At 41.7% G+C, this 24535-nt stretch overlaps 1 protein-coding gene across 1 annotated transcript; it reads right to left on the reverse strand.

Annotated features, from left to right (window-relative positions):
• Positions 1-293: 293 nt before the first annotated feature.
• On the reverse strand, positions 294-24466 carry LOC124284424 (poly(A) polymerase type 3-like). The gene is made up of 21 exons (XM_046720505.1): positions 24335-24466; positions 23284-23442; positions 22883-22949; positions 22336-22420; positions 21548-21657; positions 20869-20922; positions 20534-20645; positions 20295-20384; positions 18057-18195; positions 17240-17315; positions 15837-15957; positions 7503-7587; positions 7337-7390; positions 6651-6761; positions 6225-6328; positions 5524-5593; positions 5042-5114; positions 4067-4300; positions 1898-2017; positions 1476-1541; positions 294-927 (listed from the first exon to the last, which is right to left on the reverse strand). The coding sequence occupies exons 2-21, from the start codon at positions 23439-23441 to the stop codon at positions 814-816; spliced, it is 2043 nt and encodes a 680-aa protein (XP_046576461.1). The 5' UTR covers position 23442; positions 24335-24466; the 3' UTR covers positions 294-813.
• Between the last annotated feature and the right edge of the window lie 69 nt (positions 24467-24535).

Raw genomic sequence — 24535 nt, forward strand, 5'->3', positions numbered from 1 at the left:
ACTGTGGCACTACACAGGTACCAATGTGTAATATATGTTTCAACATAGAGCTGGTACTTGCATTAACCTGCTATGAACTATAAGGGATTCCCACATAAACATTGAGCCTCTTGTCAGCTGACAAACTGCATTGCTCACATCTGTTTTATATTACAACAAATATACATAGAATATATGCTCGATGAGAATAATAATCTCTTGCTGCCCTAGACTGAATTTCAAAAGATCAAACTGTAACATAATTAACCCCAATCAAAACACAGTGTCTAAAATTATCTAAACCCAAATCATTACATGTTGAATATCTATGTAAATGAAAACACAAATATATCCACCCTTTTCCCACAGAATTGTACAACACTTAGAAAACATAAAAGCAAGTTTTGAATTTCAGAAAATTTAAAAGCAAACTCAACATCATTCTAATTTCTTACTATATGTAACCTGTTAAACTCACATGAAAATATACTTCCTAATATAAAATCATCACAAGCTTACTTAAAATCTTCTGAAATCCAGAAACAGATGGATATTATTGCTTCACCAACCCAAGACACTCGTACATGTCACAACACCTCAACTCTGGCTACCAACACTTTCAGCATACACCAGCAGACACAAACATTCATCACTACAAGATCATACACCTTATCAGCATCTCCTTATCTGGGTTACACATGCTGTTGAGAGTTGTCTCCCTTTCTAACCTGTATTGTCAAGCCTTGTTGGCTTCTCTGGTAAACAGTCTGGTGTCTTCTGTTCCGCTTTGCATGACTGTTAGCACTATACACTGATACAATGATATACCTATGTTCATTTTAGTTTTAACTTTATGGAATTTTTTATGAGCTGGAACGGTACACCTTGAGACATGGGCTGTGGGCTGGTGATGTCGGGCAGATCGTTGCTGGGCAGTCTATTCACATGCTGTAACACAAGGGAGATATTTGTGATGACATATAAGTCTCATGGACAGACATCTCATCAACTAGGAACAAGGGCCTAGTACTTCGTATTGTGAAAATTATATATGGAAATCATTCTCTCCTGTTCTCAGTCCTGCCGTGATATTGCGGGAATATTGCTAAAAAACGCGTAAAACCACTCACACACTCCTGTTCTCAGTTGTCACAATATTTACATGTCATAATATTATTAGTGAGAGTCTTTGGTTCAACACCCTTTGAACAGTAGTTATGTTACATCACATCACAACAGCTTGATAAGACAGAAGTAACACTGGTCGTGATCATTTATGTCACTTTATAACACTGCAGATTGAAAAGTGTTTTTACAATCACTAAGAACCAAAAAAACGTGTCAAAACTAACAAATAGAAACGGAAACATAAATCACATTGCTGTGGCTAACTATGTAGAATAGTAATATATGTTCCAAAGGGAATGAAACCATCCGACCATCAGTAATGTAAGTCAATTCACGCTGTCCAGATGAGGAATCCTTAATTCGCTTACCTTATTTACACTTGCTACTTTGTCTGTGGTAACTTTGTCATCAACCTGCATAGGTGCTTCTTTTCTCTGGAAAAGTAATGGTTATACAAACATAGACATGTAACCCTGGGCATCTAAACCTACATATCATTACTGGGAAGTTCATTCTTTCACATTAACAGCAGTCTCAGAACCATGTCCATAGTTTTCCTTTGCTGTTGCAACAAGTGGGATTACTGGTCAATTGTATCCATGTGGGGAATCGAACCAGGACCTTCAGCATGACAAGAGACCGCGTTAACCACTAGGCTATCCCAACACCCCAATGATTTTATTTAGATATACCAAGTGAAATGAGTTATAACTACAGCATATGAAATCAAAACAAATATTTCTCCAGTTTGTGTGACAGAAACACGGGAGACCATTACATGAGCACTGACCTCATCTTCCTCATTTTTACTTCTCTTCTGTGTGGTCTGTTCGATCGGGGAGGCTGGTCTCTTGGCCCGGCCTTCTCCTCCAGCCTCCAGGTCCTCACCATCAGCTGTGGGGACACCATCCTACAATCAGAGGAACACACTGGTATACTTCACTGGTATACTTGTATAACTGTTTCCCAGTGCTGATTAATTATTGTTCACAAACTTCAAATGAAGGTAATACAACCTGCTGTTTCAGGCTATGTTACATTTTACTTGCTGCTTCTGAATGTCTTTGCACTTCAGAGATTATCCCAGGACCGCTTCCAGTGTGTGAATGTTACTTGGCCTTTTACCTGCTGCTGCTGTTGTACGTTACTTAGCCTTTTACTTCCTGCTGCTGTACGTTACTTAGCCTGTTACCTGCTGCTGCTGCATGTTACTTAGCCTTTTAAATGCTGCTGCTGCTGCTGCATGTTACTTAGCCTTTTACTTCCTGCTGCTGTATGTTACTTAGCCTTTTACCTGCTGCTGCTGTATGTTACTTAGCCTTTTAAATGCTGCTGCTGCTGCTGCATGTTACTTAGCCTTTTACTTCCAGCTGCTGTATGTTACTTAGCCTTTTACTTCCTGCTGCTGTATGTTACTTAGCCTTTTACCTGCTGCTGCTGAGATGTTACTTAGCCTTTTACTTGATGCATGCTGAATGTTACTTAGCCTTTTACTTGCTGCTGCTAAATGTTACTTAGCCTTTTACTTGCTGCTGCTGAATGTTACTTAGCCTTTTACCTGCTGCATGTGTATGTTACTTAGCCTTTTACTTGCTGCTGTGAATGTTACTTAGCCTTTTACCTGCTGCTGCTGTTACTTAGGTTACTTAGCCTTTTTACCTGCTGCTGCTGTATGTTACTTAGCCTTTTACTTGCTGCTTGTGGATGTTACTTAGCCTTTTACCTGCTGCTGCTGTATGTTACTTAGCCTTTTACCTGCTGCTGCTGTATGTTACTTAGCCTTTTACTTGCTGCTGCTAGATGTTACTTAGCCTTTTACCTGCTGCTGCTGAATGTTACTTAGCCTTTTACCTGCTGCTGCTAAATGTTACTTAGCCTTTTACTTGCTGCATGTGTATGTTACTTAGCCTGTTACCTGCTGCTGCTGTATGTTAGGTTACTTAGCCTTTTACTTGCTGCTGCTGCTGAATGCATGTTACTTAGCCTTTACCTGCTGCTGCTGAATGTTACTTAGCCTTTTACTTGCTGCTGCTGAATGTTACTTAGCCTGTTACCTGCTGCTGCTGAATGTTACTTAGCCTTTTACTTGCTGTATGTGAATGTTACTTAGCCTTTTACCTGCTGCTGCTGAATGTTACTTAGCCTTTTACCTGCTGCTGCTGAATGTTACTTAGCCTTTTACTTGCTGCTGCTGAATGTTACTTAGCCTTTTAGCTGCTGCTGCTGTATGTTACTTAGCCTTTTACTTGCTGCTGCTGAATGTTACTTAGCCTTTTACCTGCTGCTGCTGAATGTTACTTAGCCTTTTACCTGCTGCTGCTGAATGTTACTTAGCCTTTTACATGCTGCTGCTGTATGTTACTTAGCCTTTTACTTGCTGCTGGTGAATGTTGTCTTGGTTACTGGTCACTTTTTAATGACGTTCTTTAGATTATTTCACATTGCTTCTGACTGATTATTATTTACTGCTTATGGCTGTAGTATGGCATAACTATAGAGGATACTATACGACCTTCCGTGTAATACCATTTTTAGTGTTAATGATTTGGTATCAAACGAGCGAAAGCAAGTTTGAGACTAAATCTTTCACGAGTTTAATAAAACTGGTATTTCATGGAAGCCAGTTTAGTATTCTGTTTATTACTCTCAAACATAAATTGACAGAAGCTGCCTACTAACAGTGTGATGACTTTCAGCTTTCCGCAAGCACTAGTACCATTGTGACAGAGGTATTAGCATTGTGACGTCAGACGTCTAGCGATATTACACTAGTGTAATATTGACGTAAAAATATTACACTGCAGTATCTTCCACGGGCGAGTAATAAATCAATTTATTAGATGGTTGTCATGATCAACTATGTCACTTCTGTAGCAATAAGCAACATGACTTAAAGAACAGGGAAGCCTGTATGCAATACAATGTATTCATTGCATTTTACTGTGACAGATGGTCCTACCTTCTCCCCATCAACCTTTGGTGTGGCAGGTGTGGTTTCACACAGCATATTCTCCCCCTCAGATTTTTGCGGTGTTAATGATGATGGTGTTTGTGACTCCTGGGATGTGTCATCATCTGTCGTTACAGATGCCTGCTTTAGGAGATCCGTGTCAGACTTGCTGGTGGCTAAACCACCTGCCTTCTCAGAGCTGGACCGTCTAAGGTTGCTTGTGCTGCTACCTCTTGTTGGGTCCTATATGGAGTACAAGGATGAATGTAGAGATACCAAAACAAACATCTATAATCAAACCTTATCACCTCTTTGTTTCTTACTCACTCACACCAATTGGGAAAGCATGTAGCACAAAAACTGTTCCTTACAAAGAAAACAAAAAAATAAAGAGATGGGGACAACACTCCGAAAGCAAAGCTACTTAGCAAAAATGAGTCCCTGCATTTAGCGATATCAGAGATAAATGTGTGTTTTTTTCAAAAATAATACTGAAAGTTAACAGGGAATTGGGGGCGGAAGTGAGGAGGTGGGACTTATGATTTATACAAATATTAAACTGACGCATATCACAAAGTGAATACTGATAAAACAAAACCTGCTGAAAATTCTCATCCTTGGATAACAGAATGGAAATAATATACATTGGCTGAGGTGTGAGGTATTTCTGGCTCACATTGCCCAAGTGAGTGAGTGAGTGTGACTTTAGGTTTACGCCACACTCAGCAATATTCCACCTATATGGCGGCGGTCTGTAAATAATCGAGTCTGGACCAGACAATCCAGTGATGAGCATCAATCTGCACAATTGGGAACCGATGACATGTGTCAACCAACTCAACAAGCCTAACCACCCGATCCCATTAGTCGCCTCTTAAGGCAAGCATGGGTTACTGAAGATCAATATTCTAACCCTGATCTTCACGGGTCACATTGCCAAAGACTGTTCCTTGGAAAAAGTCAGCCAGTATGATCTACACATACCTTTTTATCCTTCCGCGCAATCTTGCCTGCTCTTTCTATTATCTCCTTGGCAACATACTGCTCAAGCTGTTTCCTACAAACCAAATTGAGAACTATAACAGTTGTACAGGCCCTGTGGAGCAGTCATTAAATGGCGCTGTTCTATCTTCTACCGAATCTTTGAGTGAGCATATTTTATGCTCAAGAAAGCAGTATGCAGTTGTGTTAATGTGAATGCACTATGTTATTTAGAAACTGGTCAAATGTAACACATCATATTTGGGATTACACTAAAGTACAGATTCTAGCACTTTTCTTGTATTGAAGCCATGGTGGCTGAGTGGGTTAGATAGTTATAGGAATAAGGTGCCTGACTCCCAACTAGCATGGGATCCTGACGACTAATTCTAGCAATTTCAAAGAGCAGAAATATCAATGTATTACGTAGCCACAACCTTAAGGCTACTCAAAGTTATCAGCCTATGATTAAAATGACATCTGACCTTTTCACATATGTGACCTCAAGCTTCATGTCATCCTTAAACAACTTTAGATGGATGGCTTGCTTGTGAACTGAAAAGAGTAACAGCTCAATTAGTTATGCATCTTTCAGAAAAGCATTAAAATATGTCATGAGGGGAGGTAAAAGATTGCATTCAAGATTATTTCACTTATTATTTCACAAAGCAACTAGGGACTAAGGCTAGTTTTATTGTGTCGGCCCTCTAGTATACCATGGTCAGTTTCACATGGATATAGTTTGTTTGTTGTTTAACAAGCACTTAGCAACATTCCAACTATATGACAGCTATCTCGAAATAATCCAGGGATTGAAATCATGAGTATTGATCTACAATGACATGCATCAGCCAAGTCAGCGAGTCTGACAACCATTCCCCTTAATTGCCTCTTACGACAAGCAGGGTTTGCTGAAGACCAATTCTAAACCGGATCTTGACAGATGTACACTCCTTGTTTCATCTTAAGTTGAGTGTCAGACAGGATCAAAAGTACCTACCATCTTTAACATCTTATTGTCTGACATGGCCTGGGATTATACAACCCTCACTCTTGTCACCAGACATGAATCATAAAACCTGACACTAAGCAGTAAACAAGTTTGGTAAACGTGAACCCACAATCTGAATATTGATGACATCCCATGACATGACTGATTTGTGCCTAGACACCCCGACATACTCACCAACATCAGAGAAAGACTGTATATCGAATGTGAGGTCAATATTGGCTGATGGAGTGTTGTTGAATACAAGACCGATGAACCACTTGCACATGAACTTTCCTTCTCTGTAACAGGCACAAGCAATTTCATCATCTTTCAATCAAGAACAATAGTCTGGCTGGTACTTACACTGAGGGGGAGACAACTCTATCAAGGAGCAACTGTTAGAGACATCTGATAGATAATTATCTCCCATGGTTCATCTAAAATCATGTATACATAACATTGTGTTGTCATGAGGATTAAACAATCAAAAACTGAAAGGCAGGGAAACCATTTATGTTGAAATTTCAAGTCAAAACTGATCAGATGTAAATAAGGATAAACTGTATATATTGTCCTGATAAGATTCTTTAGTATTTCGCTGCTACATGTCAAGTAACTCACGTTTCATTGAGTGGACCAAATGACTCTGGCATGATATGAGCAAGCTTGATGAATGGGTTTCTTTCCAGGTTCCCGACAAGCAAACGGATCTTTGACTCCACATAGCCATGCCTGGAAGGAACACATTCAGAAACATATTTGCAAGCCAATAAACATAACTTTTATTTCAAGTATGCAAAGGGCAGGAATATTGACATTTATTTTCAGCTATGTTTATTTATGTAACAATCATTTCAGTCATCATGGCCAAATAAATATTCTGTTTAGTATATATGTAACTACCAGTTATTTCAACTGTGAGATCAAGGCCCTGGCCATCAACTACAATCCACATTTTGTCTGGTGAATCAAGTTTATTACCTAAGAACCCGTGAAGATCCAGATTAGAATTGATGTCCAGTAACCCATGCTTGTCGTAAGACTAACAGACTGGATGGTCAGACTCGCTAACATGGTTGACTCATGTCATCGTATATCCTAATTGCGTTGATCGATGCTCATGCTGTTGATCACTGGATTGAGATTATTTACAGACTGCCAGCTAGAATATTGCTGAGTGTGGCATAAAACTAAACTCTCACTCATTTATTACCTAAGGTAGCACTGGGTGCAAGTTAGTTTCACTTACTTAAATTGAGGCCCTGTGGATATCACAATACAATCTATGGACTGATGGGGAGACTTACCATTCTAGATAGTGTTCCTCTTCCTCTGCCCTTGCAACCAGCACAATGTAGTGTCTGCAACAGAAACATGAAGCATGTCACTTCTCAAACAACCTCATAAGGGTATGACAAATAATGAGACGTCCATCACATAACAAAATGTGGATGACAAAAGAATAACACCTACTTGTATTTCTGGAAGAAGTTTGAGGGAGTGAACAGTTCTGACCAGTCTGCCTTTCCTTCATAGATCTTTGTGACAATTGCCAGACCTGGAACAGGTAAAGTGCATAGAATTACTTCATATACTTCACATGTTGTATGTATACCATCACTTCCTTTTGCAAAAGTTCTATTTTTGAGCCACAGTATCTATGCAACCACATCACACAACAACGAAACGGACATTAAATATTTACTTCTTATCACACAACCATGGATACATGTCACTATAATTTGTTCTTTTCAACCATGTATGTTCAAAAATGTCATTTTCTGACTAAAATTGATATTTTATACTTATCCTGACTCATGCTAAATGCTTGTCTCCTTCTCCTTGCGAATGATAGTGGAACACTTGAAATTCCTTGAAGTTCCTTATAAAAAGCGGACGTAAAATCACTACTCACCCAGGTGTTGCCTCCCTTTTGGTCACCTGACCAACCATGCCTTGTCACTCTCTCCGTATGAATGCCCGATACCCGGATTTACAGGGAAATCCAGAGTGTCATAAGAGGGGAGGTTGGGAGGGCTGACCTCATGAGTCAGGATAAGTATAAAGTATCAATTTTAGTCAGAAAAATTGAAACCATATCCTCGCTGGCCAATAGGGCGAGATCAAAATCAGTTGCAGCGTTGTTGTCGGCTTGTTTTTCTGTATTACTTGTGGTAGTAGTGCTGGAGGTGGAAACGCATAAGTGTTTAGTCCTTCCCATGAGATGCTCAAAGCATCTGTTGCCCATGCCTGAGGATCTGGAATCTGAGAGACGAATGTTGGTAGTTGTTTGTTGAACTTTGTTGCAAACAGGTCTATCAGTGGAGATCCTGCTGTCCGTATGACGAACCGGAACGCTTCTGGGTGTAACATCCACTCGTCAGGGATGGTTGAAGCGGATGAGATAGGGCATCTGCTATGACATTCTTTGCTCCTGGAATGTGGCATGCCTTCATGTAGATGTTCAGGTCGTCGACAATGCTGAACAGGAGAAAGCTGACTTGTTGATCTTGTTGGTCCTTGTTTGTTGATGTAGAACGCTACTGTGAGTGGAGTTGTCCGTGTGGACCATGAGCCTTGCGTTTTTTAGTACGCTGAACCAGTGTTGTAAAGCGTTGATCACTGCTTTCATCTCCAACAGGTTGATGTGCAGACTCTGATCCTGACTCGACCACTTCCCTGCTGCCACTTCGTTGTCGAGGTGGGCACCCTATCCTTGTAGCGATGCATCTACGTAGAGATGAGTGTTGCAAACCGGCTCTGACAAAAAGGTTCCTCCGCAAACATTCGACTTCCAAGTCCACCATAAGAGGTATGGTTTCAGGCTGTCTGGTAGAATAAGCGGATCCAGACGTCGAGATGGGCGTTCACAAATATTTGTAGTGGGCGCAGTTGTAGTCTCCCCCTGCGAGTCATGTCTTGAGCTGAGGTGAGTAGGCCAAGCACGTAGTGTCAACGGAGAGAGCATTGCTTGAGATATCATATGTTGCATCCCAACGATCCTCTGGGACGACTATGCGATTCACTGGCGTGTTGAGTCGTATTCCTAGAAATTGAACATCCTGTTTCGGCTCCAGTTCCGACTTGAGGAGATTTACCAGCCATCCTAACTGAGTGAGAATCCAGTCTAGTTGCAGTCTGAGTTGACTGGGATCTTGATGAGCTTGAATTCTGTTGTCCAGGTAAAATGCACTGCGTAGACCTCAACGATGTAGATATGTGACGATGGGCTTGGTCACTCGAGTAAACAACCAGGGGGCCGACGATATTCCAAACGGTAGAACCTTCCACTGGAAGTGATATCCGTTGAAAAGGAATCTTAGGTATTTCCTTCAGTCTGGATGTATCGGGATGTGTAGGTACGCATCTTGAAGATCTATGCTGGAGAGCTAGTCTGATGGACGAACAAGATGTCGGAGCTGAGGACGATGTATCATCTTGACTTTTGCTGGTCTGTGAAGGTACTCCTGGTTGAACTTTCTCATGTTGTAGATGAGCCGAAACTTCTCCTTGGAATTCTTCTTCGGTACCAGGAAAATTGGGGAGTAACAACCGGGCATGATAAGATCTTGATTTATCTCTTCTACTGCATCTTTGTCGATTGCGTCGTCCAGTTTCTCTGTCTGGTCAGCTGCGTATCTGAGGGCCATCAGGTTGCTTGTAAGCGGCTGGGTGGCTTCCAACTGTATCTTGTACCCTCTGCGTAGTATCTGAGATACGTAGTCGTCCTGTACTATTCCCCAATTCGACCCACTGTTGAAGGTTGTACGGGAACGGCTGGGGGTGGAAGACTCTAGTCGTTCCAAACCTGTCCTTCAGCGCTTGGTTCCCCTGGGTGCTCGGCCTCTTCCGGGGTTACTTCTGGGGACACCAGTTTGGCGACGAAAAGAACCTCTTCCTCCTCTTGAGCTGGAATACTTCTTTTCTCTGGCTCTCTGGACTCCTGCAAACTTGGATTTGTTGGAGTAGCGCTGGGGTGTCGGGCGAATCACATTAGCCAAGGTATCTATGGACTTTATCATCATCACCTCCCTTGATTCGTGTGTAACCTCTTTGGCGACTTCTTCAATCCCTCCTCCGAAAATGGATGATGCTGACCATTGGGCTCTGTATAAGGACTTGGTGAACCGCTCACTCCAGGTGCACGATGACAATAATCCTTGTCTCCTAGGTAGAGTCAGGCCTGCTGATGTGGATGCTAGATAATCCGACATAAATTGGATTATCTGGGTCAGTAGTGCAGAATATATCATCCGGTCCACTTCGTCGGTGGAGTTCTTGAACTTCGAGATGAGTGTTTCGTTGATAGTCCTAGATCTGGCGAAGAAGGTACTTCTAGTAGTCGTATCCAGTTGTGCTAACTTTTTGTCGTCTATCTTGTAATTCCTATAGCGGGAGTCTCTGGTGCCTTCAGGAAGGGTTCCATGTGATGTAAGGGGAATCTCCTGGCGTTGAACATCGGGATATGCTGGTTCTGGAACTTGGTAATCTAATCAAAGGCTGAGCTGAGGCTGTCCGGTACTTGGGAGATCGGGTCGATAGGTGGAAAGGTGAGTGGGTCGAAATCATCTTATATGTAAACACTTCGTCTGTGTCCTTGGAAGGTGATGCTAGGTCTCAGGCCATTAGCAATCCATGAGGTTACTTCCGAATATGACTTCACCTTCTTCCTCTGATTAAGACATCTCCTGTTCTGACGATCCACGACGACGCGAGTCTCTCTGTGAAGATCTGTATGACGAACTGCGCGCAGATGAACGATCCCGATGTGATCGTGTATCCTTCCTGGAGTCTTGAGATGATTCTCTAGGCCTTCGTGAAGGTTGATTCTTAGATGTAGTCTCTCCTCTGTAAGATGTGGAGTGCCTGCGCGCAGGTTCCCGATGTGTGTCTGAGTCTGATGGTGATGACGACCCCTATCCACGACATCTGTAGGGTTTGGGAGAATGCTTCGATCGGCTGAGCTGGCGTTGGTAGTGCTGTCCAGGCTCCTAACTTCAGATGGGGAAGATCGTCGGGTGCGTGAGCCTTCACGCAGGCTTCCCTCTTCTTCCAAGTGCGTTGAAGAGACTGCTGAATCTTCACGCAGGCTAGTAGTCATCGTAGTGGTCTTTGTAGCAGCTTTCTCCTGCGCGAAGCGACGTTCCATCATTGACATCATCTGGTCTGTAAACTGTTGCATAAACAGTCCTGGGTTGAAGTTCTGCGATGTCTGAAGAGTGAGTGAGTTTGGTTTACGCCGCTTTTAGCAATATTCCAGCAATATCACAGCGGGGGACACCAGAAATGAGTTTCACACATTGTACCCATGTGGGGAATCGAACCCGGGTCTTCGGCGTGACGAGCGAACGCTTTAACCATCAGGCTACCCCACCGCCCCTATGTCTGAAGAGACCAGGGATGATGATGCTTCTGACAACGATGAGGCGTCTTCTAAGGTACGCTGCACTTGTGAAGAGTTGACGCTACTGTTGTCTGTGGTACCTGATGTCTGCATTGATAGAAGTCTTCTGTCAATGTCTGCACTGATAAACTTGCCGATATAGATGTAGAAGCAGGCTTCGTCTTCTTGCTGACGACTGTGACTTCAGGTATGAGGATGGGGGGGATCATCATACACGTCTGCTTCTTCCGGAGGAACAATCTTGGCAGAGAAGGATCTCGTCTTCTGCGTAGAGCTGTGTAAAGACTTCGATGAAGTCTGAGGGTTAGTAGCCTTGTTCTGCATTGAAGATCTAGTCTTCTTCGTCTGCAAAGAGGTCAGCTCCGTTGATGATGTCTTATTAGCTCCAGGGTTCATCACTGGCACAGTGACCTGGCCCCGTAAAACGCTCAGCAATTCACTGGAATTATGAACATCGGCAGCAGTAGTTAACACACGGTTATCAGCGCAATCACTCGATTTAGACATGACTTGTGAATACCTTCTTACCCAGTCCTTTGCACGTCTATGAATGGAAAACAGGTAGTTATTAAATTCAAAAGTGGTTAAATCCAGACAATGTTTACAGCGAGTGAGTGAGTGAGAGCTGAAAGAACATTAAGTAGTGCAATCAGGACATAATAAATGTGGGTCAGCCGCAGACAGTCGGTACCTACAACGAACACAAGTTTTCATCAAATGTAAACACGATGAAAAAACATGTCAAACAAGGTATAATTTAGATCAAATTTCAAACCATATGTAGAATCCAATCTAAAAGCCGTATACAGCAATAATTTTGATGTAAGGTCCAAAATAGAAAAGGATATGTGTATAGGGACCCAGGTGCTCTCACAACCGTCCTCAAGGGCGAAGAAGGAGACAGTGACAAGGCATGGTCGGTCAGGTGACCAAAAGGGCGCCAAAGGGGCAAGGGAGGCAACTCCTGGGTGAGTAGTGATTTTACGTCCGCTTTTTAGAAGGGAACTTCAAGGGATTTCAAGTGTTCCACTATCATTCGCAAGGAGAAGGAGACAAGCATAAAGCATGAGTCAGGATAAGGAAAATATTAAGCAATATGAGATCTGCACATATTGGTTTTGTTTGTTTTTCATCTAGTGACCCCTAAATTCGAACTAACCTGTAGAGGTTTCAGATTCTTTTAATATAGTTCTCCTTGGGGTACATATAAGCATTTAAATGTCCATTTAAAATCCCTACGACAGTTGTAACAATATTTGAATAAAATATTTACAAAACAAAAAACTATGTTTTTGTCTTGTGAGACCACCCATACAGGGCCCCACAGACCCCTACAGCCAAGAGCAGGTAACTCTAGACTATAACCTCGTACCTCACTTTCCATGCTGAACGTAATCAGACAGAATGTGGGGAGGTGGGTGGCCGTACCCCAAGGAGTACTATATTCAAAGAATCTGAAACCTCTACCGGTTAGTTTGATTCTTTTTCATATATTCCTCCTTGGGCTACATATAAGCATAAGACAGACTCCTAAAGACTGAGCTAGGGAGCGGTATTCTGTCTGTATAAAAACAACCCCGACAAAAAGAGGAATTCCAGAGCTAAAAATAGCAGAAAAGCTCACTTACCTGGTCACGTGTCCACCACAGCCAATCGGGCGGGGGCATGAGCCAGGGTCAGGGGTCGAACATACTATGTTTATAAAGCTAAACCTCGCTAATGTAAACTGCTCAGATAATCCCCCCTCCCTCCCGTGAGTAGTTGGAAGCAAAGATAAGGGAATTTATCAATAAACCCAACAAATTTTTTGCCGTATAATACAAGCAAAGGTTTCCAAGGCAATAGGACTAGAGCAGTACGGAGGAATGCAAAGTACATGGGATAAAAAACACCACCATAAAACCCGACACAAAGGGAATAGGTAGGAAAGTTTTAGATACCCGACACCAGGTAAAATCGGCAGATAAATGGTCCATGTCTTAAAAACCTCGAAAGCTCAATGGCTAGAGAGGTGGAACCCTGCCCACTGGAGAGAACTGACTGACTGAACCGAGCACGCTCGCTAGAGTGCCTGTCAAGTTGATAGTGACGGATGAACGTACTCGGTCGGCTCCATATAGCCGCTGAGCAGATCTCCTCAATGGGCAGGGCTGCAGCGTATGCCTTCGATGGAGCCACTGCCCTAACCGAATGAGCCTTCAATCCTTCAGGTGGGATACGACCTTTGTGAGTATATCCCATACAAATGGCAGAGACAAGCCACCTAGAAATGGTTTGCTTGTTCACCGGAAGACCAGCCTTGCCCCCGCCATAACAGCAAAACAATTGGTTATCCTTACGGATACCCCTTGTTCGCTTGATATAAGCCTTAAGGGTCTTACAGACATCTAAGACGTGAGCACGTCATAGAGAGGTACCGGGCAGGGGAGGCTGAGTGAAAGCCGGGAGCTCAATAGGCGCTGTTACATGAAAGGCACTATCTCTCTTAGGATGGTAAGTATCAGGCAACCGAATGCTAACTCTGTCTTTATGGAAAACAGTTAGCACGGGGTCGGCTGACATTGCATGAATATCGCCTACCCACCTGCCCGAAGTTACCGCCACAAGAAAAGCTGCCTTCCACGTCAACACCTGGAGGGAAAGAGCCGACAGATTGTGAAATAGAGGACCGGACAGCCAATCAAGAACGATTGGCAAGTCCCACGGGGGACTAATCCGCCGGATAGTCGGACGGATTCTGTCCATGCCTGCTAAAAAGCGCTGAACAAGAGGGTGCTGCCCCAAGAGTGCACCGTCAACAGGAATATGGAATGCCAAAATAGCCGTTGAATATCCTAGACCTAGAACAGTTGAAGCCGCTAGACCGGCTTCCAACCGAGACTGGAAGAATTCTAACACAGAGACTAAATCTGCAGAAAAGGGATCAAGAACCCCCTGTTGACACACAAGCACGCATAACAGGCCCATCTATCCTCATACTGAACGTTTGTCGAATCCCTCAGCGAAACCAGAATTGTGTCTGCAACTGGTGCAGGAATTCATCTCGCTTGATGGCGATTTCAGACAGCGGCCAAGCCACCCACTGAATCCTGGGATTCGGTGGTGCGCTCCGTTCTGGGATAGGAGGTCTGGTCGAAAAGGTAATAGTACAGGAGGCAGGAGCCAGAAACCTGAGGATTACCGGAAACCAACTTTGAGCCGACCAAAGGGGTGCAAGGAGCACAAGTAGTCTGGTTGAGACTAGCTGGTTGAGCTGGTTGAGCGGCTAGCTGAGACAGGACCTTGGGAATCAGCAGTATCGGTGGGAACGCCCACAGTACCCTGCCCGTCCAATCTAGCTGAAAGGCGTCGTTGGCTACCGCTCTCGGATCCGGAATCCGAGAACAAAACACAGGAATCTGATTCGTCACCCCAGACGCAAACAGATCCACCTGGAACCGACCCGAACAACTGGAGATAGAGATAGGGGTAGAGACAGAGGCAGTAGAGGCCTCCTTGACGATTTTAGCTTTTTTAGGAGCTGACTCTGTAGAGGAGGCGGCTCCAGAAGACCCCTTCTTTTTGTGCAACGCTTGGACAGGGGATAATAACTAATGCTAATGTAACTAACACACACATGTGAAAGATAAAGGAAGCATTAAGCTGAAAACCAGCAAATAATAATAGGCTGGACCAGCCGCAACATACGGCTTATAGTGTATATAGAAAAAGCTAGCAGCTGAAAAACGCCCTAACGTGCTAAACGTAAAAACACGAAAATACAATTGACACACTATAACCACACTTAACAATGAAAAAACCCTAAGGGAATACAATGAAAAAGTGAGCATAGCGAAGGTACCCATCCGCCATCTTGACAAGCACATGGCAAGCCAACAGGGATGGGTACAATGTTTAACAAATGATGAATGAAAAATTTCAGAAACAATCTCTAAATCGCCCACGCAGGGAAAAAAGAGATCCACACATACAGTAGCTGTTTCAGAACCACTCATCTTAGCAGGGAATTTTCAAAAATCAACTCTCTTGTCAATATGGACACACATCTAGTCGGTCAAACGACAGCATGGAAGTGAGGTACAAGGTTATAGTCTAGAGTTACCTGCTCTTGGCTGTAGGGGTCCGTGGGGCCGATAGGGTGGTCTCACAAGACAAAAACATAGCTTTTTGTTTTGTAAATATTTTATTCAATATTGTTACAGCTGTCGTAGGGATTTTAAATGGACACTTTAATGCTTATATGTAACCCCAAAGAGGAATATATGAAAAAGAACTTAACTTTCAATATGGTTCTGAACCCTTTCAGTAAATTGGCTTATGATAACAATACTTCTTAATGGTGTGTCATTCCCGAGGATATCTTGATTGACCAGTATATTTTAGGCATTTTCATTTTTACCTACCCTCATGGAACTCATCATTCATGATGGCTCGTGTGGAGTTGGTCACATTGTAGGTGGAATTCTGCTGGGGATAGGCTGGGGTGATGATGGGAAACAGATGAAACCGGTCAGAGGGGTTCACCTGCACAACGACAACATGTGTCAAGTCATTTCTTTTTCACATTACCAGCTCTCTTTATTTGTTGTTTGATAACTCAGTCAGCACTATTCCAGCTATATCATATACATGTATATGAAGTGTTTTATGCTGCTTTTAGCATTATTTCAGCAATATCAAGGTGGTGGACACCAGAAATGGGCGTCACACTTTGTACCCAAGTTGGGCATAAAACTCGGGTGATCAGTGACGAGCAAACACTTTAACCCCTAGGCTACTCCACCACCCCTGTACTACATGACAGGGACCAGTAAATAATCGTGCCTGGGCTAGACAAGCCAGAGACTGATTGCATATTGCAAGCAACACTCAAACAGTGAGAGAGAGAGTTTGGCTTAATACTTTAAGCTATATTCTAGCAATATCAAAGCACACCAGCCCCACTCTCAAATAACTAACTTAATTCATTTCTTGATAACTGTAAACTCAAAGTCATTTCTAAAATATATAATCTGACTAATTCTCGGTCTTACATCAAACCTATTCCTCATGCCTGGTTCACATTTGGCCTGGGATGGGTCTACAGTGCCTGTAAACTGCCCGTAACTCCATTTCTGTGCGGTCGTCATGCGACGGCAGGCGGTGGCCATACAATCAGCGCATGGTTCTACGGGTGCCGAAGCCTCTACAATTTTGTCAAACACCAAAGTTTGACGTAAGACTGTAGTTCATAGGTGGCAACGCGCAGGCAATGTACGGAGGTAAAGCACAACCTTTTAGATCCCAAAATTCGTATAGCGATCGTGGAATATCGCCACGGCCATTGCACTATCGGTAGCACAATTACTGAACAGCCTCTGTGCAGTGCCCGCCATCCCACGGGAGCTGCATGATGTCTGTGCGGCAGCCTTGCGATGAACCAACCATTTTTACCATGGGTATATACATTAGCAATGTTCTAGACAACAAGACGGTTAACCGATCTCCGTTCAACCTCCACACAGGCTCTGTACGATATCCATGCAGTAGCTGTGGAGACCACATGGAAACCTGCACAATCGCCTACGATTTCTGTGCAGCCTCCATGCAGTTTTACCTCGGCTTGTCCACAAGGAAATCTCACGACACCCATAGACAATATGAACACAAACGTCGTAGCCCGCAGTCACCCATGATGCCTACAAAATCGTAGACTATATCGTACGGCATCTGTGGCAAATGTGATCGAGGTCTCAGTCACATGCAATCATTCTTCTGCATTTTTAAATGGCTCAGTTCACCAAATTACAAACTATGGCTAACATACTCGAGGATCCCAAATTGGAAAGCCCAGTTTGTTTTCAGTATCAAGAGGCTTCAGAAGTACAGGATTTGGCCAGTCCCTGGAAAAGTAAGACAGACATTTAATTACACAGATGATGACACAAATCCTTACTTCATTTGTAAACGATAAATGGACACAGGGATAATTAAAGCTATGTTAAAATGACAGTACACAAAATGGACAAAAGTCATTTTGGATTACTCCAACAGCGTTTTGCCAAGAAACTGGTCAAATGGGGACTGGGGTCATTTTCAAAATTTATGGGGCATTACGGAATTTGAATAAATATCCAAACCGAACATGCAGTTTGTTCATGCAGAATTACGATTCACACGGAAGATTAGCCATATAGAGTATGTTTCGCATGGAATCTTTCTCAGATATATAGTATTGCAGCAGCAGCAACATCATCCCATATCTTATATTTTTCAGCCTATGAAAGGCACTTACAGTGAATTTAATTGATGTAGGCAGGGAAAGTCAGTTCATTTATATTCAGCGTATATATGAAAGCGTGTTTTGTCCCACTAAGTGTCAATATTAAGCACCAATCAAAACATTATTGCAAGAACCCAAGCAACCCAGCAGAACACTGCTAAATTGGACTCACTTTTAAATCACATTCCATGAGTTTTGACTATTGTAAAGTGCAAAGACATCTGTGAATAGAGTTCCTTTTCAACACTACGTTGAGCCTTATAGGATGTAAGATGCAGCTAAAATGTAGTAGAAATAGAATCTAGTGTACCATTAACCCATGAGATGTAGATATTAGCAATGCAGACACATGCACACATACCATTTGGAGAACACAAGGAAAAACTTATGTACAAGAGTAGCGGGTGCTGCCTTGGGATAGAGTTGACACACGCGGGCTACCAGCATGGCCCACGACACTCCGCCCAGGTAACCTAGGACGTTGGAGTAGATACCCTTCTCTGCAATTACAGAACCAACCACCATTTATCATCAAAAGTATTAACTCATGGATAAGATTGAAAAATACACAACAAACATTGGTTTACAATTTATTTCTACATTGTCAGTAATATTGTCAGCACCCGGTGAACATTTTTGTCAGTTTCAGCGAAAAAGGCTCCGTTTTGTCATATCAAAAGAAAATGTTTTATGATACATAACACTGTACTAATCACATAGAAATATCTAAATGTCTAGACCCACACTGAAAAATCATGAGACTACCTAATTTCCTGAAGCAGTTTGAAGCGAGTGAACTGAAAACAAGGATTGTCACTAAGGTGACATAATCCCCCGCCGCAACTTGTCAAATCAAACTTAAAAAGTAATGAAATTGAAGGTCGTAATTTAAGATGAAGTTAAATGTCAACAAAAACATGACCAGTCAACCTCTCTTGATATCTTGCTCTGTAGTTGTTCAAACGCACAAATATTTTCAAGACTCACTTTGACCTTGACATGAATGTCTTAGTGTATGAAATATGCAAAAAATAGTAATAAAGAAATTGCTTATTGAAAAACATTCAAGGGAAGTTTTGAAAGTCTATGAAGAAAATCCAGTGAACTGTTCTTGAGATATCTCGCTGACAATCTTAACATGCAGTTTAACATGCTGAAATTTTAAAAGTGTCGCCATGACCTTGAAAATTATGGGAAGGTCACCAAAATCAACTGGAACTTGCACCTTCCCTATAGTTTGGCATGAAATGCATGTGGACCCGTCTTTTTGTAAATATCTCTTCATCCAATGACCCAATCGATCTCAAACTGTGCAAGTGGATGTTTTGTCAGACAACCTAATCACATTGTAAATCACCGATTTTATGCATTTGTAGTAAAGAATCTGTCTATGTAACTGTCAACAAAACAGACGGCTTGCAGAGGGAGGGAGCCAATGACCTGTAACAGCGGCAGTGTTACACAGCTTGCACAGTTTGAGATCGATTGGGTCATTGGATGAAGAGATATTTACAAAAAAACGGGTCCACGTGCATTTCATGCCAAACAATAGATGAAGCTTGGTGTCAAATATGAAGAAAGTCCAGTGAATGGTTCTTGAGATATCTTGCTGACAATCTTTACATGCAGGTTAACATGCTGAAGTCTTCAAAGTGTCGCTGTGACCTTCAAAATTATGTGAAGGTCACCAAAATCGACTGGAACTTGCACCTTCCCCAGATGAAGCTTGGTGTCAAATATTAAATTAAAGTCCAGTGAATGGTTCTTGAGATATTTCGCTGACAATCTTTACATGCAGGTTAACATGCTGACATCTTTAAAGTGTCGCTGTGACCTTGAAAATTAAGTGAAGGTCACCAAAATTGACTGGGCCCTCCGCCCTCCCTCAATGAGTGAGTTAATATTTAACATCACATCGGCAATATTTCAGCCACATCACGGCAGGGGACACCAGAAATGGGCTTCACACATTGTACCCATGTGGGGATTCGAACCTGGGTCTTCGGCGTGACGAGCCAACGCTTTAACCACTAGGCTACCCCACCACTCCTTGTCGAATATGAAGAAAATCCAGTGAATGGTTCTTGAGGTATCTCGCTGACAAGCTTAAAATGCAGCTTAACATGCTGAAATCTTCAAAGTGTCGCCATGACCTTGAAAATTAGGTGAAGGTCACCAAAATCGACTGGACCCTGCGCCTTCCCTAGATAAAGCTTGGTGTTGAATGAAGAAAATCCAGTGAACGGTTCTTGAGATATCTCGCTGACAAGGGTAAAACGCTAAAATCCCCTTGAGACCTTGAAATGAAGGTCAAGGTCACCAAACCTGACTGGGACCTTTCTTTTACTGTGATAAACCTAGGTACCAAATATGGAAAGAATCCACTCAACGGTTCTTAAGATATTCCAATTCACACGTACGGACGGAGCCTAGTACTATATCCCCCGCTTCGCTCTAAACACGCGGCGGGGGATAACTGACAATTTTTCCTTATCGTGACTCATGATTATTCCTCATGCATCAGGTTAAGTATAAAAATAATAATTTTATCATAAACATTACATATTTCCTGACTAATGATGCAATAAACAGAACTTACTTTTTGCCCAAAGTTTAATTGCACGAAGTGTCATTCTGAAGTTTTCCTTGTTTGACACGAGATACAGGATCTCATCAGTGACTCTGCAACCTGAAGCAAATGAATGATACCATGTTAACAGTGTACAAAATTCTACTGTTCTACACAGGAATAGTAATTCAGACATCAGGGTTCCAGTTCTGATCCATTGCGTATTTGCTTACATGTTATCAATCGTACAGGAATATCATCTGACTTACCATTGAGACTACGAACACTCTTCTCGTCCAGATTCTTTAATAAGTTCTCTTCCCTAAGATCAATGTCCTCTGGAATTGTTGGGAGGGCGAGGCGGGCAAACAGCATGTCCAACTGAAACAGATATAACAAACATAAGCAGAGAAATGAAACAACACACTAAACATCAAGAATTTAATGATTAACTTCTACTGGTATTATGACCATTGGATGAAACAGAAAAATGGTGACTAAAATTTTCCCTTTAGTGCATAATTAGTCATTTCCTGAATATATTCTTGCATGCTGAATGTCCAACATTATGGTATAACATTTATCATGTTGATGCAACACTTACCTCAATCCCATCGAACGTCATTTTGATTACTGGTACAAATGCTTCCTCTACAGCCTGCAAGGAATGTCTTGCTTGTTAGAATGAAGTTTAGATGCATATATCATATATAATGACAAAGGATTGTACAGTGTAATGAGACTGAATGCATTACAATGCTTCTCAACAGGATACATATCACAATAAAACAAAATCAATTTTATCTGAAATATGTTGGTAATAGAATGTTACATTTACAGACTTCGATATTCTGTAACTGGCTGCTGTAGAATGTTTTGTTGTTTGTTTATGAGGCATCACTTGGCAATATTCCAGGAATATAATGGCAGTATGTAAATAACCAAGTCTATACCAGGCAATCCAGAAACAGAAATACTCAACATCAGTCTATGGAACTGGGTCATGATGACATGCATCCACTAAGTCGATGAGTCTCACATCCCTATCTACATAGTTGCGTCTTACAACAAGTGAATAACAAGATAGGAAGTCAGGCTCGCTTGAAGCTATTGGCTGATACAATGAGCAATATCCCATCCAATCATGCTACAATGGCATGCAGGCAATCAAGTCAGCAATCCTGACCAACCAGTTGAGTCACTGTTTAGCAAAGGTTATCAAGGGCCAATCTGTTGCAAACTTGCATCAGTTAATGGACATGCTCATATCAAATTCTTCTTACCCTTAGATCTTTGACCTCAACCTGCTGTTTGACCAGCTCAAAGAACGAGGCAAAGAAGTCTGATCTCTCCACATGTCTGGGGGCCACACACAGTGTGTCTATATCAGCACCTGCACAACAACAACACCATCTCTATCAGTTACACTCAGTTGAATGCATGGTCCATCAAAGCCTGAAAGGCGACCAATTTCTTATTCCAGTGCTTCAGATTTACTTACAGAAACATGTTTTCATTAAAATGTTTAACCACAAACTGACGATTAATTGCCATTTTCATGCCGGAAAGAGGTATGAAAGTAACTACAAGCACAAAATGAATGTATCTACCATTGATCTTTCATTGATAATAACATTTAATCAAGCTTTCTGAATTGATTCAGAATCTGACAATGGTGTCTTAAAAAGTCTCAAACAATAACCATTATAGCAGGGATTTATCTAAACCTTCTCAGAAGCTAGCATCTCGCCTAAAATCTGCTGCAAATGTCAGCAAAATTTCAAATGGGACACAGAAATTTCCTAATTTGTGATAATATCGCTGTATTACATAATAACGTGGACTTGAGGTGAAATGGGAACCGTCATCAACGGTGACACCCTCAAGATCACTGCACTTACTGGTGGTTTTATAGTGTTAGATCAGTGAGATACAACCCTCAGCTTAACACATAATCTGCTCACATAGAATAACAACAAAAATACAAGAATTGCAGTTCATCTATTGTTTTCTACACAAAAGTCAATACAAACAAGTCTTTGGTTGTTGTTATACATGATAAAAGGCTTACCTTTTGTGTGAACCCCTAATCTGTAAGATCCAAATGTAAACACTTTACCGCCAAAAGTGTCAATTTTGTTTTCCGGAATATTATTCTGGAAAAAAAAAAAATATTGGGTTAATCTCAGTTAGTCATTGTCATGATTAATAAATGCAACACTTGAGTAATACTCACAATAACATGTAACTATACTCACAAATAATAATCTTACTGTTAGTGTTACAACATTTAGATAATCAATTAACTTATTGTGCATTAAGACATCAAATAGACATTTAGTATGGATATGTTTCATCCTGTTATCAATCCTCAAACTGATACATATCAGCAAATTTTATTCCATCACATCCTTCAGTCCTAAAAAACCCTCTCTGCATACATCTTCCTGAAGCAAGGGAGTTAACTGACTCACTGTAAACATCCACTTTCCTTCCTTGCCTAACTTGGCTGGAATTTTGTGGTTTGAAAGTTGCTCTACCAGTGGCTATCATGAGTTATGTCCCTCCTAACACGTATAACCAAGACCTCATCAAGTCTGCTAAACTAGAGATCTTACCTTTTGCCTACTGACATCTTTGATCCATTCTCGAACCAAGTTATTGATTTTCAGTAGAACTTCCATGCTGTAAGCATAGTAAGTATGAAGGCTAAGTTGTCATCATAATTCTTTCCAATATACAAACAAAGAGTATTTCCTTCTAAAATGTATTTCAATACACAATTATTCATAGAATTGCAGAAAACATGAAGCTCCTGACTTTCACATCATGGAAATAATTACACACAAAATGGAAGCACTTTCTAATTAGACATACATTTCCTGCTGTTAAACTTATATCAGCGACTAAATGACTGAAAAACTCAAGCAATGCTTAGAATCATGGTAAAAGATCCTGAACATGAAAGAAATATTAGCTGCACAAAAAATAACAAAAAGTATCAAGATGTTTTTCCTACCGATGAGCCAGCTCCTCCTCGCTCTCAAAGACCCCAAAAGGACGAAGAGTTTCCTCCAACTTTGAAGAAAGCTCTAGGTCAAAAGCTTTTGGTTCAGCCAGGCTAATTGGGGAGGTGACCCCAGGGTAGGGATTCTGCCCACTGCTGACCTGGGCCATGCTGAAACACCAGTTGTTCTAATAATACTCATAACAGTTTTGCACAGGTTAGTGGATGAATATAGAATACAGTGAAACATGATGTGTCTGGAGATGCATTAACACTGGTTACTAGTGCACTTAAAACACAAAGCAGGGCTGATGGAGTGGTCTGATTTAGAACAACAGGTTTGTACATATTTTCAGTTTGAAGATCAGAAGTCTGAGAAGCATTGTATGAGAGGAGTGACAGGAAGACACATGTAAACAGGGATGCTCTGCTATGTCCAACATGTACCATACTCAGGCGAGCTGAAACTACAACATGATTCTGCTTCTAGCTGAGGATTTTTTTATTTGTTTGCCATTACCAATGGCACAGTTCTCAATTCTCCTTTTGGCTACGGTAGATTTCTGTATATTGAAACATTCCTTGACTACGCACAAGAATTACCCATTCAAATACACCTTCAGCTGAAGCAGCAGTGCTTGCATCCATAACATGACAAAGTATTGGAAGTTGCACTCATTAGCCAAGCTTGAAGGTGGAAACACTCACTAGAATGCGCTTGATGTCAAAGGTTCATATTTCAACATATGCTTGGATTGTTTAGGAAGCGTTAGATGGAGCCACTGGGTGTGTAAAACGAATCCGACAACTCAGACAATCATCCACGAGCATATTGCGATTGTCTGATTACAGCATGTGGGAAACAAATGGAGAGGAGATGTGGGGGAGCAAATCGTTTCCTCAAATCACGTACAAGTCCACAATATAGCGACTGTTCAGCAATCCACATATAAAACAAGGCAACAATTTTCCAAGAATGAAAATAGGAACTTCTAGGAAACCTAACTGATACTCTATTCAAATTAGATGTGTGTTCTTTGACTTCATTTATTCCATTGATTACCTGATAGCCCTCCTTTACCAAGGTATCAACTGCCCATTCGTAGAGTAAACACTTGGTGAAAGTGATTTTGTGTATTAATGTCTATTTAGCAATGTGACTAACAAATATGGCGGTATCTTTATTTCCCATATTGCACCACGGTTTCCGCAAGTTGAAATCGCTTACACCATTTCTAAAAAGAATGCTGCGTAAAAACACTCC

Source organism: Haliotis rubra, unplaced genomic scaffold (assembly GCF_003918875.1).
Source record: "Haliotis rubra isolate DU_JTF1 unplaced genomic scaffold, ASM391887v1 Scf337, whole genome shotgun sequence".
NCBI classification, from domain to species: domain Eukaryota; kingdom Metazoa; phylum Mollusca; class Gastropoda; order Lepetellida; family Haliotidae; genus Haliotis; species Haliotis rubra.

What these genes read in the sequence shown, in the direction of transcription:
- LOC124284424 (XM_046720505.1), bottom strand. Translation starts at nt 23,441, where the DNA reads ATGGCCCAGGTCAGCAGTGGGCAGAATCCCTACCCTGGGGTCACCTCC. An exon ending in GAATGATGAGTTCCATGAGG is followed by an intron (nt 7,588 to 15,836) that starts GTAGGTAAAAAT and finishes TACCTGTTCCAG; the next exon opens with GTCTGGCAATTGTCACAAAG. An exon ending in CAAAGGTTGATGGGGAGAAG is followed by an intron (nt 2,018 to 4,066) that starts GTAGGACCATCT and finishes CTCTGATTGTAG; the next exon opens with GATGGTGTCCCCACAGCTGA.